This window comes from Macrotis lagotis, chromosome X (genome assembly GCF_037893015.1).
Source record: "Macrotis lagotis isolate mMagLag1 chromosome X, bilby.v1.9.chrom.fasta, whole genome shotgun sequence".
Taxonomy (NCBI): domain Eukaryota; kingdom Metazoa; phylum Chordata; class Mammalia; order Peramelemorphia; family Peramelidae; genus Macrotis; species Macrotis lagotis.
In genome coordinates, this window is record NC_133666.1 from 694,871,363 (window position 1) to 694,888,411 (window position 17,049).

Sequence of the window (17,049 nt, forward strand, 5' to 3'; positions counted from 1 at the left end):
TGAGGAGGAAAGAATGTAGGGACGATAACCTGTGCAAAGCAATGGGAGATATATATCGTGTGTGAGGAAGAGAGAGACAATTTATTTGGCAATGGACTCAGAGAGATGTCCAGTGAGTGAGCCTTGAATGATAATTTTGAGGCACATTGTTTTCCAAGACTTAAGAGGAAGAAAAATTCAGAATTACTACTGCCTCAGGACTTGGAGTTCCCTGATGGCCATGCAACTAGACAACCAAGTATCCTTCCTGTTTAGTTCCTCGACTCACCTGAGGAGCAAGTGTTGGTCCTCCAGAGTCTTCACCCAATATACAGACTGCCCTGCATGGCCATCCAATGTAATATCCACTCTTCGGGTCTGCAGGTTCCAGACATGTACCAGTCCATTGAGTGATCTGTCAAATAATATGCCAGATGTTGGTTTAGTTGGCCCTGGAGGTATAATTGCTCCCTCTCCCACTCCTTTAAAAATATTTCCTGAGATCCATAGACCACAACAATGCAGGAAGAGGTAGTTTACATACAATGTGGTAGGTGATGGGAATAAGACCTGATATGCTCGAGAACATAGATGGTATCTCACAACCCCATAGGTTCAGTCTAGCCATATAAGGCTCTCATTTCTTGTCATCTCCAGTACTGCCCTCACCCCTGAGAAAGAGGCTATACTAGTGAATGACCTCTTTGCCAGTGCAGGCTGCCCTAGAGGCTTGAGAAAGTGTAGAGTCTCAAGACTGGCAGAGGGCCTGCTTCCCCAATAAACCAATCAGCAAGGCAGGACAAGTAGCATAATTCCCAATTTTCAGATGATAAAACAAGCAGGGAGAGTGGGAGAGTGAAGGGGTACTGACCAAAATCACATCTATCTAGGCAGTGATAGAATAAGAACTCCAAGTTTCTATTTCCTTCCCCTAGGCCATCAGAACTTCCACATTTAAAATGATATCCAAGGCAAATTTTAATCTTACTAAGTGAACAAAGTGCTTTTCAAATACTTCAGGAACAGACATTTACAGACAATGGGAAAGCTAATTACCAAGCATGCTTATTTATACATTAAACCAGGTTAGAAAGAGCTTTGCTTGGATGGCCTGGAGTTACTATGTATATATGAAGAGAACAAAAATAAACATTTCTTTAAAAAAAGTATTTTCCAACTGAAAAAGCTGATCACAATTCAGATTGGCTGCTCTTTGCCATTAGTCAGAAATATGAAGTGTCACTTACCCAGAGAATAACAGTGGGAGACTGGGTGCCTCGGTTTGACAGGAAAAATGTAGGCTATTTACTGCTGACTGTGTTCCTCGAAGCACGAACTGTGGTGGAGGCGGAGGAAGAGGCATGATGGGAAAAGAAATCCAGTCACCTTTTGAAGGAAGAAAGAACAAAATACCCTTCTTATTTCTGTCCAGATTTGCTTCAAGTTTCCTCCTCTTGGTTCTAGTCCTTTGTTATTGAAGAAGACCAAAATGACATCACTATGTTTGAGACAGATTGCAGTGTGTCCTACTGTGGCTGATCAGACTGATATGAACTCTGAATACTCTGCCACAGGCTGGACACAAATAATCCATGGGAACACCTGGGTGTGGGTCCTCTAAACTTACAAATGTCACATTTCTTTTGAGCCGCTTCAATTCTGTCTTCCTCATAGAGCAGTAAACAACAGCATACCACAACAGATAAGGATCTCTGAAGAAGAATTGGAGAAGTGTATGGCTGATTACCTGGCAAGGGCAAGAGGGACTGGCAGACAGCCCCTGTGCTCCATGCATACCCTTGGAATTTCTCAACATCCAGAGAAAGGCCCCTGGCACATTTGGTAGATTTCCTACGGCAACTTGATTGCCTGGATGTAGATAGTACCAGCACTGGTGGAGCAGTATGAAACTCTGGTCAAGTCATTGTAAAATGTAATGCATAGCACCAGTTACTGTGAGGATCAAATGAGATAATAATGTAAAGTGTTTCACTGTCACTGCTGCTACTACAATTACTACTAACATATTAATATTATTTTATTTTTCCAGTTACATGCTATGAAAGAATGCATATTTATAAGTTACACAATTTTCTTCTACCCTCCCTTCCCACCCCTCCCCTCAGCAGCAAACAATCTAGTGAACATTGTGCATGTCCATTTGTGTTTAACATGTATCAATGACTGTGATAAAGGCATAAATGCCAGAGTCATCAGATTTGCAGAGAACCAAAGCAGAAAAGGATAGCTCCTAGAGTGGATGGACAGACTTAGAATCCAAAATATTATCTTGAATACTGAGCCTAATTTATGAATATGAAATTTATATAGAAACATGTAAAGCATTACATTTGGGTTCAAAAAAAATTAACTTTTCAAGTAGGCAGAGGAAGTATATTTAAAGAGTATGTAATCTGAAAAGAGAGGGACTCCAAGCTTAGGGATGCCTCACTGCTGAGGCAGGCAATGCCATGCTGCTTCAAGAGAGGCATAATCTCAACTCTGGGTACTACCTAGAAAGGAAAATGACGGATATTGGAGAAGATGTAGAAAGATCAGGACACTAATGTGCTCTTGGTGGAGTTGTGAATCTATCCAACCATGCTGGAGAGCAATTGGAAACTATGTCCAAAGGGCAATAAAACTCAGATACCCTTTGATCCAACAATACTAGGTTTGTATCCCAAAGAGATAATAAAAAAGAGAAAAAGACCCACATGCTCAAAAATATTTATAACAGCTGTTTTTATAGTGGCAAAGAATTGGAAATTGAGGAGATACCTATCAGTTGGAAAATGGCTGAACAAATTTGTGGAATATGAAAGTGTTAGAGTTTGTTGGTTATTTCTTGTCCTTGGTTATCGAAGAAGACTAAGATGACATCACTATGTAAGAGATGAGTTACAGTGTGCCCAGCTGTGGCTGATCAGACTGATACGAGCTTGGGATGGGCATCAATAGTCCAGGTGAACACCAGGGTGGTTACTCTAAAGCTCACATTTCCGTTTAGTTGTTTCAATTCTTCCTCACTCACAGAGCAAATGTTGAAGTACAATTGTTCTGTAAGAAATCATGAGCTGGCCGATTTCAAAAAAGCCTGGGAAGACTGGCACGAGCTGAACCAGGGGGACACTGTACACAGTAAAGCAACATTGTGAGATGATCAACTATGATGGACACAGCTCCTCGCAATAGTCCAGTGATCAAGGACAACCCAAAAAGTCTTGGGATGGACAATGCCACCCACACCCAGAGAAAATACTATGGAGTCTAAATGCAGAGCAGACTCTGGTCACTTTTTAAAACTTCTTTCATGTTGTTTTTTTTCTCATGCTCCCCCCCCCCCATTCTAATTCTTCTTTCACAACACAACTATAGAAATATGTTCAACATGATTGAACATGTACAATCTATATGGGGGAGGGGGGCAGGAAGGTGGTAGAAAAATGTGGAACTCAAAAGTTTGCAAAATGATGAACGTTGAAAATTATTTTTACATGTAATTGAAATAAAAAAGAAAAAAGATGAATGTTGAAAACTCTGTGGGAAAAAGAAAAGAACATAAAAAAAACTGTGCATACCCTTTGATCTGGAAATACCACTACTAGGTCTGTATCCTAAAGTTTTTAAAGGAGGGGGGACCTACATGTACAAAAAATATTTGTAACAACTCTCTTTGTGGTGGGAAGGAATTGGAAATTGAGGGGAGGCCTAACAGTTAGGGAATAGATGAACGAGCTGTGGTATAATGAATCTAATTGAATAATATTGTGCTTTAAGAAATGATGAGAGGAGGGGTGGCTAGGTGGCGCAGTGGATAGAGCACTGGCCTTGGAGTCAGGAGTACCTGGGTTCAAATCCGACCTCAGACACTTAATAATTACCTAGCCATGTGGCCTTGGGCAAGCTACTTAACCCCATTGCCTTGAAAAATCTAAAAAGTTAAAAAAAAAAAAAAAAAGAAATGATGAGAGGGAAGCTAGATGGCATAATGGATAAAGCATTGGCTCTGGAGGCAGGAGTACTTGAGTTCAAATCCAGCCTCAGACACTGGCTTTTTGACCTTAGGCAAGTCACTTAACTCCCATTGCCTCCATCCCCCTCCCAATAAAAAAAAATTTTTTAAAAAATGATGACTAATCGGATTTCAGAAAAAATTGGAAAGATTTCTATGAACAGATACAAAATGAAATGAAGAGAGACAAAAGAACATTGTACATATAACAGCAATGTTATATGGTGATCCACTGTGAATGAACTTAGCTTCTCTCAGCAAAACAATGATATAAGCCAATTCTAAAGGATTCATGATGAAAAATGCTCTTTACCTTCAGAAAAAGAACTTAAGGAATCTGAATACAGATCGAAGCATACATTTTAACCTTTATTTTTCTTGTTTTTTTATTTTGGTCTGTGTCTCCTTTCACAACATGATTAATGAAGAAATATGTTTTGCAAGACTGTACATGTATAACCTGTATCAAACTGCTTACTGTCTCAGGGAAAGGGGAGGGAAAGAAGAGGAGAGAATTTGGAACCCAAAAGCTTAAAAAATGAATGTTAAAAATTTTATCACGTGTAATTGAGAAAAAAATGTAAATGTAAAAACAGAGGGAGGGGGTGGGGTGGCAGGCAGGACTAAGAAAATCTCCAGGAATAAGGAACTGACAGTCTCACTAAACTCTGTCCTAGTCACAGGTCACATCTGGACTGCAGTGTCCAGTTTTAACAGTACCATTTTAGAAAGGCCATTTATAAGCTGGGAAGACAACACAAAAGAATAACATTGATAAGGGGAAGGTAATGAGAATAAAGAAGGGTGTAAGGTTCATTCTGTGTGAGGGTCCGTTGGAGGAACTGGGGATATCTTAATGTTTTAGGGAAGACACAAGAGTTAAAGAAAGGGAGAGAGGGAAAGGAGAGGAGGGGAGGGGAGGACAAGGGAAGAGGGGAGAGAAAATAGGTACAAAGAAACACAGAGAAAGAGGGCTCAACAGTCTTCCTCCCCAGAACCCTGGTGAGTAGCAGCAGTCAGAGCTAAGTTTACCATATAAAGCTCAATTGGCACATGTTCTTTCTACCTATAAGGGTGGGCTTTCCAGTTCATGATGAGCAGGCAGAGATGCCAAATGTCCTAGGCTGGTCTGTGGACTCGGGCTCACTGACTTGTCCACAACAAGCTGGGGGGTGGTTCCCAAAAACCTTCACCAGGAACTCTGCCTCCCAAGCACCCCTCTTCCTATCCTACTCGATATCCACCTTTCCTCCCCAATCCCACAAATGTTAGGAGTACTTCCTTGCCTTATAGATCTTCCACGGCCAAACAATTTCCAGAAAAATCCCCAAAGTCACTATTAAGATGACACCTTTCCCAAAATTTTCACAACTGGTTATGTACTTTCCTGAAGAGGTGAAACACTGAACTGGGGGTGGGGGGTGCGGAAGTTCTGGGTTTGAATTTTGACAAGTTACTTCACTCTATCAGTCTCTGTTTTTGCAGGGAGGTGAGAGACAATCTAGAAGGTTCCTGCCCAAACTATAGCCTCCAATCAGTTCAATCTTTTTAAAAAAGAATTCTCCCTTTACTGCAGGTATCCATGTGGAGATGGTCCCCCAGAATATGGGGGTACTGACTTTTTTTCATTGGGTGAACCAGGCTCCTGTAACCAGCGCAGGGCACAGCCACTCTGAATCTCAGCCCACCTGCATTCTTCACCGTAGGATGTCGCCTTCTTTTCCTGAGAAATCAGCTGTCCTGTCCTCCTGTCTCCTCCTCGACTTCCCTTCTCCACCCTTGTGACCCATTATGGAGTCAGGAGGCTGAGTGGGAAGAGGCCTTTGGTGGAGACTGACATCACTCATCAGGTCTCCATCAAGCAGACATTTCAGGATGTCTCGGCAGACAACTCCACTCAAGTGCCTGAGGGGGGCTAAGGATACCCGAGAACCACAGAAGGTGGTGGGAGCTGGTGTGCTCCATCATTTCCTGGGAAAAGGAGAGGGGTGACCTTGAGGGGTTGGCCAACAACCAAATTCCTTCTTAATAACTGAGTACTCCAAGAGAAACAGCAGCTTGTTTACAGATGGAGACACTGAGGCTCAGAGAGAGCAGGGAACTTGCTCAAGGTCAACAAATAGTAAGAATTAAAATGGACCTCCCAGCCTGGGTCATCTGGACTATTGTAATCCCCCCACCCCACTCAGCTGTCAAATGAATCTTCCTAAAACACAGGTCTGACTCTATCAACCCTCTACTCAAAAAAGTATTCAGGGGCTTCCCATCCCTTCAGGATCAAGTATAAAACACTCTAGTGGCCATCAAAGCCCCTTCCTGTCTTGGCAGCCTTCTCACATCTCAATCTCTCCAAAAATCTCTACCCTGCAGCGACCCTGAACACAACCCCTCATCTGGCTAAGTCAAGCCTTTGTCCCCTGCCTGGTGCTCTCTTCCACCTCATCTCTACCTCCTGGCTTACTTCAAGCCTCGGTTAAAGTCCCACCTTTGGTCTTTCCAGGTCTTGTTGAAGCTTGGAGTTCTGAGACCACCTTGAACATATCCTGCACACCATGCACCTAAACTTAGACTGGGAGCACCCTGAGGGCAGGAGTTTTTGGCTGATGCCTCTCTCTTGGCATCCCCATGCTTAGCATGGTGCCTAATCAATACTGCCTGGCTGATTCCAACTGAAAGACCAGACAGCACGAGACTCGAGTCATCCCTGACTCATCGTGAAGCTCTGCCATCTTGGCCACCTCCCCAGACACTTCTGACGTGCCCAACACCCCTCAGTCCAACCTTTGCCATGCCTGACTGCCCAGGGCCCACCTGGCCCGGGCCCGCACAGGAGGCGTCAGCCTAGAGGTGATGGAGGATTAGGCAGGCACTTTAACAGCAGACACACAAAGTCTGTACAGGAGGAGAGTGAAGGGTTGAAACTACCAGGAACAGTAGACTCGTTGTGCATGTCCTTACAGAGGCCATGGCGCAGCCAGGCCCAAAGAGGAGCTTAAGACCCGCAGACAGCCGCCTGGGAAACACAGCTGATGAATTCATGCATTTCTTCTTTGAGAAAACTTGATGGACAAATAGAGAAAACCAGAGACAAGAAAAGCTGATCTACCCCAGCTCCATGGGACAGGACAGACAGCCCCCGGCATTGCTAGAGTCAATGCTGCGGGTTCCTGGTGATGCCACTCACCAAACCTCTCTTTTGTTTATTCCTTCATTCCCTTCATTGGTGGCCTCCTACTCAAATGTGTAAAGGGCTTCAGTGCTCCTTCTGTTCCCTCAGAAAGGTTCCAGCATTACCCCAAGGTCATATTGTGGGTGACTCCCACAATCCCAGGGCACCAGAGACCCAGGGCCAAGGGGGTTTCAGTAAGCCTCTGGGCCTCCAGACAAACCCAGTGCTTTGGAGTGAGAACTACAAAGATGGACCAGCTTGTGCTCAGTCTTTCAACCAGATGGGGAGAATTTTATGGTATTTTTCATTCCTCTGTGCTGCCATCCTATACAATGAGGCACTACATAAAAGGCTGACCCTTCCATTGATACTGCCGATAATGGGAGCATTTAGTGCCAGGAGTTGCCCCTCCCTCTTGGGCACTCTCTCTCTTTTCTGGGTCTCCATGGCCTGGCTCTCTCCATCCATTCCTCTGGTCCCCAGTCCTCTTTGTTAATTCTTTATCCAAATCTGAAGGATCAAACTCGCAAGGCCAGCACCACCAGATGAAAATGTCATTAAGAAAATAAATCAAAATACAATCTAGAGAATGTTGGAAAGAATGGTTTTCTAAGCCACATGGGATTCCCACAGCTCTGCCCAGGGTCCTCTCTCACCGGCTGGGCTCCATGATCCTGCTCTGCATTTGACTCTCAGACTCACCTCCAAACTCTCCATGCCGCCAAAGAGCCCGCTTTCTGTCAAAGACCCCACCATCCTGGTGCCTAGTTTACAGTCTGGGGGTTACCCTTAGTTTCTTAGTCTCACTCACCCTCAAATCCAATCAGTGCCCAAGTCTGGTCAATTCTTCTCCCACAATCTCTCTTCAATTTGTCCCCTTCTCTCCACTTATCAACTGACCACCTCAGCTCCTGTTCTCCTTCCCTTCTCACCTGGACCAAGAGTTGCCTATCTGGCTTCCCACGCAACCCTCTCCCACAAAAAGCACACAGCTGACCTTGTCACTCCACTTTCAGGAAACAAGCACCAATGATTCCTGTTACCTCGGGGATCAAACACCCCGTTGACTATTTAATGAACTGTACATCAGCTCCAACCAGAGACACTGTTCCCCTTTCCCTTTCCAAAGTTCAGCCACATTGGTCTACCTTCTCTGTTCGTGCCAAAGCTTCACTTCCCTCCAGGTCCTCTGAATCCCACCCAGGAGTTATCTCAGACTCCTCATGACATCTCATGACAACTATCCCTGGCAATTTTGCCTTTGTCACCTCTCCTCCTTTGTGCACCCATCCTGGTGCAGACCCTTGTCACCTCACACCAGGCTGTAGCTGCTGGGGGCAGAGGAGCAAGCAGTCCCTGCTCCCCACTCCAGACCATTTTCCATTCAGCTACCAAAGGGGATTTTCCTAAAGCAAAGGCCTGTTCATGCCCCCCCACCCCCACCCCAGTAAACTCCAGGAGCTCCTACAGCTTCCAGGATTCAATAAGTCTTCTCTGACTGGCCCTCCTCCCTCCTCCCTCTCCTTCATCTTCTATTCAGTGCCCCCGGCCTCCTCTCACTGCTGGAATCTGGGCATTTTCTCTGGTGTCCCCCAAACCTGGCCCACTCTTCCTCCTCCGCTCTGACCACTGCCCTCCTGGATTCCTTTCATTTCCAACTAAAAGGCCATCTTCAACAGGAAGCTTCCTAATTCCAGGGCCCTTTGTTCCTAAGGATTTCATCTTTTTTTCTGTATAGTTTGCCCATGGTCTCCCCTATTTGATTGCAAGCTCCTTGGGAGCAGGGTCTGTCTTGTCTCTTCTTGAATCTCCAGATCTGAGGAAGGGCCTGAAAGGCAGTAGTTCCTTTAGAAACAGTCACTAATGGACAAGCTGCTGCTGCCCCTCACACTGTTTCCAAAGTCTACAATGCGCTCCCTCCTCACTTCTACCTCTTTGAATCCCAAGCCTCTCAGTTGACACAGGAAGCTCCTCCTGATTCCTCAAGGCTAGTGGCTCTCTGCCTCCCAAAGTAGGTGTTGATTCAGTCGTGTCTGACTCTTCATGACCCCATTTGAGGTTTCCTTGACAGAGATTCTAGAATGCTTTGCCATTTCTCTCTCTGGTTCATTTTACAGATGAGGAAACTAAGGCAAACAGAGTGAGGTGACCTGTCCAAGGTCACACAGGTAGGAAGTGCCTGAGGCCGGATTTAAACTCAGGAAGAGGAGTCTTTCCAATTTTAGCTGCTCCAAAACAGCTATCCCTAGCTGGAAATCTAATAAATGTTTGATTGAGTAAAGAAAGAGGAGAAATTGTTATTCTCACACACAGACATGCAGAAAGTCTTGTAAATGCTCACACAGGGCCATATGTCTACGATCACATAGAGCACCTCCCTCCATGTCCCACATGCCAATCTCTCAAATACACATTCTATTATAAATCTAGCCCGAGGCTGGAAGCAAACTGCATGGTTTGAACATGGGAATCACTCCCCTTAAAAATAACCATCAATATCCATTAGAAGGCACTGCTTGGTGAGGAGAATAGTGACAGATCAGAAGACATTTACTGAAGTCATTTAAATTTTGTTCAGCAAAGATGGCAGAACCATCCCTGCAGCATAGATTTCAATTAATAATTGTCACTTAAAGAATGTAAATGTTAGAAAGATTACCTTAGAATAATCTCTCTGAAGCCTCGAAAAATTAACAGATCCCACAGGAAAAATTCCAGCCCCTCTCCTATTCCCACTCCCGTCATTTGCATTTCCATCACACTCTGAACCCTAACAACTTGTTATTAAAACGTCACCCCCCCCCTCCTCTTTTCCTCTCACTGAATCTGAGATGCAGACAGCTGGAGCAAAGGGATTGGGGGTGTGTTTTTTTAAGAGTCATCTTGACTTTTTTTGTGTTTACTCTTGAAGTCACTAAGAGTAGGAAAGAGATTTCCAGGTACATCAGAAATAAATCTCTCTGGGCATGTCTGGCTGACTTCAACGAGCAGGTGCGCAGACATAATTATTATTGCAAAGTATTCAGCACAACCAGGTGTGCCCCTGACCAAATATGTGAAGTCCCTGTTATTCTTTGAAAATTCCTGGCCCACCAGGTGCCATTTTCCCCAAAGTGAAGCAAGATTAAAGAATTACTCAGTAAAAATGTCAGGAACCCTCTGGTTTTTGACCTGCTCCATACAAAGTCCCTCCTTGAGCTTCCTTTTTAAGTGGAGGGCAAAGACAACAATCGTCATGGGCTACACAGGACTGAGGCATATTGGTTTGCCAAACCCTGGGTGCCAGAACCCATTGTGGCTACAACACTTCATGGCAGAGCCTCATGTTTGGGATGCTTATTATCTGACATGAACAGGAAACAGGTGTCCATTTCTAGTGCCTCGGGACTGTTACTGAGTGGCAAGGCCTCCTATACTCCTTCTAGCTCATCCCAAGATGTCTACTGACAGATCTATAACCAGGGTGCAATATAAAAATAATATTGTAATTAATATAGTAATATAAGTGATATAATAACAATAATGTCATTATAAGTATAAATAATGTTTTTGTCCTTATTTTTAAAGAAGACCATGACATTAGGGAGGTGATGCTTGGACAAATACGTGAATTGGATTTGAGTGAGGGGGGCTGTGCTAAGTCATCTGCCTCACTTTCTCCTCTGAAATCAGGGTGATTGGAGATGACCCTGAATGTGAGGCAATCGGGGTTAAATAACTTGTCCAAGGTCGCATTGCTAGTAACACAGGTGTCTGAGGCTGGATTCGAATTTCTGTCTTCCTGAATCCAAGGCAGTGCTCTATCCACTGCACCACCTAGTTGTCTTCCTAAGTAGTTTAGTAGTAGAATTCTTGATTCCCACATAGGAGACCTGGGTTCAATTCCCAGCTGATATAAAAAAAACTTTAAATAAGTGATACCAGGTCTCTCAGTCTCCAACAAGCTTTTTACCTTCCTCACTAGCCTGCCCCAATGAGTCCCCAAATGATCAGACAAGAGTTTACAGAAAGCTGGGTAGGATTTAGATGGGTGTGAAGGATGGGGGACTCTCAGTCCAGAGATAGGAATGAAGAGAGAATACTTAGAGGAGAGCAGCCTGTCTCTTGGATAGTTAGTCCTCAGAGGGCAGCATGGTAGCCATATCAGGAGATGGACACCAGTGACGGTCCCTTGGTTGATGGCAGCCACTTTTTCCTAATGTCTGGCCTGGATGAATTGTTTGGACTTTGCTGGTCACCCTTTGATGCGTCCTTAGTAGGGATGAATAATCCAGTTTATAGTTTCTGAATAATGACTATAGACAATCACACTTCAATTAATTTAAGTCTTCACCAGTGGAAAATTCTGAGTATTAGATTGTCTCATTACAATTAACTCTGATGCAATCAGCATTTATTAAGGACCTACTAAGTGAGAACCACTACTATGCTAAACCTGGAGAGGGATTTGAACTGAATTTTAAAAGGAGCCAGGGAAGTGAAGAAGAATAAACAAAGGAGCAGAGCTTCCCAAAGACAAAGGCTCAGAAATGGGAGATTGAAGACTAGTTAGGAGCTCAATATACAAGTGGGGAAACATAAGAAGACTTGAGAAATAGGAAGAGCTTTACATTTTTCTCTTTGGTTACAGTTACAGATTTTTTTAAAATTAGTTGACTATTTCCCTTCTCCAAATTGCATCGATTTTATTTAAACATAAACTTTTCCATTTTGTGTAATCAAAGTTTCCCATTTTATCAGTTATGATCATCTCTATCCCTTGTTTGGCCAAGAATTGTCCTCCATTCACAGTTGTGAAAGTACCTCATTTAACTCAGAGAGTTTGAGGTACTCATTCAAAATTTCATAGGCAGTAAGTGGAAGTGAAAGGATTTGAACCCATTCTCTGACCCCAAACCCATTTCTCTTTCCACTGCACCACAACTAAACATCTTCCAAGATACTTTTCACTCTGGGGCTGTCTAATTGGACAATTTCTTTTGGTCATAGCTATAAATAAGCATTGGGTTGTTTTCTTTTTATTTATGTTATTTTTTTCTCTTCTGGTAGACCATCTGATTTGTTCCTCCTAGTTTCATTTTGTTGGTCTGACTCTTCCCTAAACTTGTCACAGTCACTTAGGAGAATTCTATTCCTGTCTTCCAAAGCTCTGGTCACTCATGAATTGAATAAGCGTGCTCTCTGTTCTAGTCCTTCAGAAAAAAGCAATAAATAACTGTGCTTTAGCTATGAGCTTTAGAGACACAGATTGGGGACAATTCTTTTTTTTTTTTTTAGTTTTTGCAAGGCGATGGGGTTAAGTGACTTGCCCAAGGACACACAGCTAGGTAATTATTAGGTGTCTGAGGCTGGATTTGAACTCAGGTACTCCTGACTCCAAGGCCAGTGTTCGATCCACTGCACCACCTACTCGCCCCTGGTTTAGATAAATTCTTATGCACTAACCGAAGAATCAACTCATATCATAACCAAATTGTAAAACTGGTTTTACTCATGGTTCTTAAAAAAGACAACTGTGTATATGTGTGTGTGCGTGTGCGTGTGCATGTGTGTATTAAAATTGGGAGGAACAAAAGAGCACAGAATGAAAACACTTGATTCATCAGCTTAGGATCTTCTTTAATGGGGAGGATGAAGAGGAACATTTTCAGAAAACATGAACTTGATAGCATAGAGACTCACAGAATCTCAGACCTGGAAGGGACCTCAGAGGCCATTTATTTCCATCTACACCTGAATAAAAACATACTGTAAATTACCTGAGAGGTAGTTATCAACCTCTCTTCAAAGCTGTCAAGTGCAGGACAAACTACCCCCTCAGGAGACAGTTCATTTCACTTTGAGACAGTTCTGAACTATTAGAAAGCTAAACTTTTCTCACAACAACCCTGAGAGGGACTGGGTAACTATCTCCATTTTCTCTATTGACAATTGGGGCTCTCCAAGCAGAAACGGATTCCCTAGGATCATATAAGGAATGTCTAAGGTAATCCGACATTGTCTGACTTTATCCAAGAACACAACACTGCCTCATGGATCCTGAGCATATGACACCCTTCTATCAGTTCTGCCATGGAGATAAACCTGAGGAGGTGTGTTGGATGCTTTCTTTACTCTCAGTCAACAAACCAAAATGAATTAAGAGAAGGGAGTGGGGAATCAAGATGGTAGAGTCCAAGCAGCAACCCAGTCAAACTCTCCCAACAATCTCTGCTCCAAATAAATTTTAAATGTCTCAAATTGAATTCTGGAGTGGCAGAGCCACAAGGGGTTCGCATGAGACATTTTTTCCAGCCTAGGACAACTTAGGAGGTCAGCAGGAGAAACCTGTGACACTAGAATGGGGGCTAGCCCAAAGTACCTTGGAGGCAACCATGATAGTGCCAACAGCAGCTTCAGGAGCTCTCAGTCCAGAGACTGTAAGGGGAATATAACCAGTTGAAAGAGAGGACAGGGAACCCTGAGCTGACCCTGAATGCGGGACCCGGAGCTGTCACTCTACTGCCCATATGTAGTTTTGGGTCATGGTTCAAGGGCAGAGCAGAACCGACCAAGACAGCAGTGATCACACCTCTCCTTAGTACCACACCTCTCTGGAAACACTGAAAGAACTAACTCCTAAAACAGCAAAAAGCCTAAAGCATAGGACAATGCCTCCTCACTCTTAGGTGAGCAGAGCCCAACTTTAACATAAAATTTAAAGTCAAGAAATAGGGTGGAAAAATGAGCAAACAACAACAAAAGCTGACAATAAAACAAAGAAAAGACATAAAAATTCACTGAAAAAAAGAATTCCTTAGAAAGCAGAACTGGACAAATGGAAGTTAAATAATTTTCAGTCAGCAGTTCATTCATCTTCATGACTACATTTAGGGTATTTTGGGCAAAGATAGCAAAATGGGCTGCCATTTTCCTTCTCCAGCTCATTTTATGTGGGGGAGGAACTGAGACCAACAGGGTAAAGTGATTTGCCCAGGGTCACACTGCTAGGAAGTATCTTAGTCCAGATTTGAACTCAGGAAGATAAGTATTCTTGACCCCAGTCTTGGCACTCAATCCACTGCACCACCAAGTTGTCCCAGTCAAATGGAAAAAGAAGTATGAAAGCTCACTGAAGAAAATAATCCCTTAAAAATTAGAATTGGACAAACAGAAGAGAATGACTCCCTGGGACACTAAGAAAAAACAAAATTCCTGATGAAAAGACCAAATATGAATAGAAATGTGACATTCAAACACAAGACTCAAGAGAAGCATAAAAAGGCAATAAGAAAGAAAAATCATAAGAGTCCATATAGTTAAAATGTATGCATTACTATATAGGAAGATGATACATGTAGCTCTTAAGAACTTTATCTTTAAGGAGTCTACATAGACAGAGAGGGCATCTTTGTGAACTGAATATTGGGATGATCAAAAAAAGTGCAGGGGTAAGAAAGAGGGATGCAATGGGAGAAAGGGGAAGGGAAAAGATGAATGAGGGGAATTATTTCATAAAAAAGAAACGCAAAGGGGCGGCTAGGTGGCGCAGTGAATAGAGCACCAGCCCTGGAGTCAGGAGTACCTGGGTTCAGGTCCGACTTCAGACACTTAGTGATTGCCTAGCTGTGTGGCCTTGGGCAGGTCACTTAACCCCATTGCCTTGAAAAAACTAAAAAAAAAATAGAAACACAATGAAGAACTTTTACATTGGAGGGGAAAATGAGACAGTGGTAGACAACATCTGAACCTCACTCTCATCAGAACTGGTTCAAAGAGAAAAGAATACATACACACACACACATACATACACACACACACACACACACACACACACACACACACACACACACTCACTCACATACACACTCAGCTGGGTAGAGGAATCTATCTTACCCAAGAGGGAAGTAGGAAAGGAGGGAAACAAGAGAAGGGGGAGGTGAAAAAGGAGAGAAAATTATAGGAGGCAGTGGTCAGAAGCAAAACAGAATTTTGAGGGTGGAGAGAGTAAAAAGAGAGAGGAGAATAAACAAAAGAAAATAAAATGGAGGAAAATACACATCCTAACTGAATAAGAATGGAGGAACTGGCCCATAAAATAGAAATGGATAGCAATGGATTAGAAACTAGAATTCAACAATACACTGTTTACCAGAGACACACTTGAAAAAGAAATAAGGGGCTGGAGTGGAATTTATTATGCTTTAGCTAAGCTTTAAAAAAAAAAGCAATCATAAAGCAAAAGCAAAAATATACATTAAAAGAATTAAGAGATAATCAGGGAATTTGCTAATCAGGAGCATAGACAATGGAATAATATCAAGCATTTTTACAGCAAGTTGGAGCCTGTGCCATATGAGGTTCATTTGAAGAAAGTAAGGATACAAGGTTTAGGAGGGGACTGATCACTATCTTCGAGTAGATGAAGGGCTGCCATGTGGATTCAGCTTGGTTCTTGGCCTCTGAGGGAAGGACTAAGAATAATGGGCAAAGTCACAAAGGAGGAGACAATGGTTCCCAACAAGGAAGGTCTTCCTAGCAATCAGAAATCTTCACAAGTAGAACAGGACGGCCACAATGGAGATGAGGTTCCTGTCCCTGGGGTTTTCTGGAAGGCTGGCAGTATACTTACTTATCTGAGATTCTGCCATGGGGGCTCCTGTCCAGGTATGGGTCTGATCCCAGTTCTGCTGTCTACTACTTGAATAGTCTTTTTCTTTTCTTTTTTCTTTTTTTTAAGGCAAATGGGGTTAAGTAGCTTGCCCAAGGCCACATAGCTAGGTAATTAAGTGTCTGAGGGTGGATTTGAACTCAGGTCCTCCTGATTCCAGGGCCTATGCTCTATTCACTGTGCCACCTAGCTGTCCCTACTCCTTGAATAGTCTTGAAGAAGCTTTAAAGTCCTTGTTCTCAGCTATATGACATCTGTTCTGACTCAGAGGCTGTGAATGTCCAGTGTCCACTAAAGATGAGCTCAAATTCTAACTGGAAACCAATTGTCTTCAAGGCCGCTGGGGAGGAGAAGAAGTTGTGTGGAAGATGTAGGAAGTTTCCTATTCCAATAGCTCTTACCACCCACCCAAGATGAGGAGGAGGCACTAGCACAACCTTCAGTTTCATTTTTTTTTAAAAAGAGAAACATATGAAAACCAACTTATCAGCCAAATACAACAAAAGCACCAAACAGTCCACGGTGTGTGTTTTCTTAAACATTGTTTGATATCTCTCTTTATATATAATATTTAACCATATCAAACTTAGGGGACAACTCAAAGGGTCACCTGGGAAAATACAGCTGGGATCTAGAGAGTGGAATGATTTGACTAACAAAGTCTAGCCAGAGAAAAGTACTTACTTTAGCACTCTGGAAATCAAGGGCCTTCCCCTAACACTGGATGGTTTATTTGTATATATGCTCTTTAACCAACTTCTTCCTCAGAGAATGAATGTTGAGAGAAGAGGCAAAGGATTGGTTTGAAGCTGAGAATTTGTTTGGAAAGAAAATGAACTGATGACTGACAGAATGTCCCAGCATAAGGTTAAAGAGATTACCTATTGCGTATAATTATATCTCCTTCTTGAGGACAGGGGGTGTTTAATTTCTGTCACTGATTCTCTAGGGCCAGGGAAACAGCAGGCACTTACTTGACATTTGCTGATTGCTGATTGATTCATTGATTGGAGGTGCTATTGTGTTTATTTCTTTGTGCCCCCTCATATCCGATATAGCAAGAAATTAATCCACCCTTGTTTGATTGAATTGACTTTAGAAATAGAAATATAAAATTATGTGGTTTGGGAAGCTTTTCTCCCAGTAGTTACAAGTAACATGTTGGCAGTACCAGACAGCACAATGACTAACCAATACCCTGAGCCTGTTGCCACAAATCCTACCCACCATCTCCTA

At 43.0% G+C, this 17,049-nt stretch overlaps 1 protein-coding gene across 5 annotated transcripts in view; it reads right to left on the reverse strand.

The window, feature by feature from the left end:
* Window positions 1–17,049, reverse strand: part of GNB1L (G protein subunit beta 1 like) — a 151,816-nt gene that overhangs the window by 64,549 nt on the left and 70,218 nt on the right. For all 5 annotated transcript variants that reach the window (XM_074206494.1, XM_074206493.1, XM_074206489.1 and 2 more), the window contains 2 exons: window positions 1,227–1,365; window positions 269–394 (listed from right to left, as the gene is read on the reverse strand). In XM_074206494.1, the coding sequence (XP_074062595.1) occupies window positions 269–394; window positions 1,227–1,342 (242 nt within the window). In that variant the 5' untranslated portion in view covers window positions 1,343–1,365. The remainder of the gene's footprint in view (window positions 1–268; window positions 395–1,226; window positions 1,366–17,049) is intronic.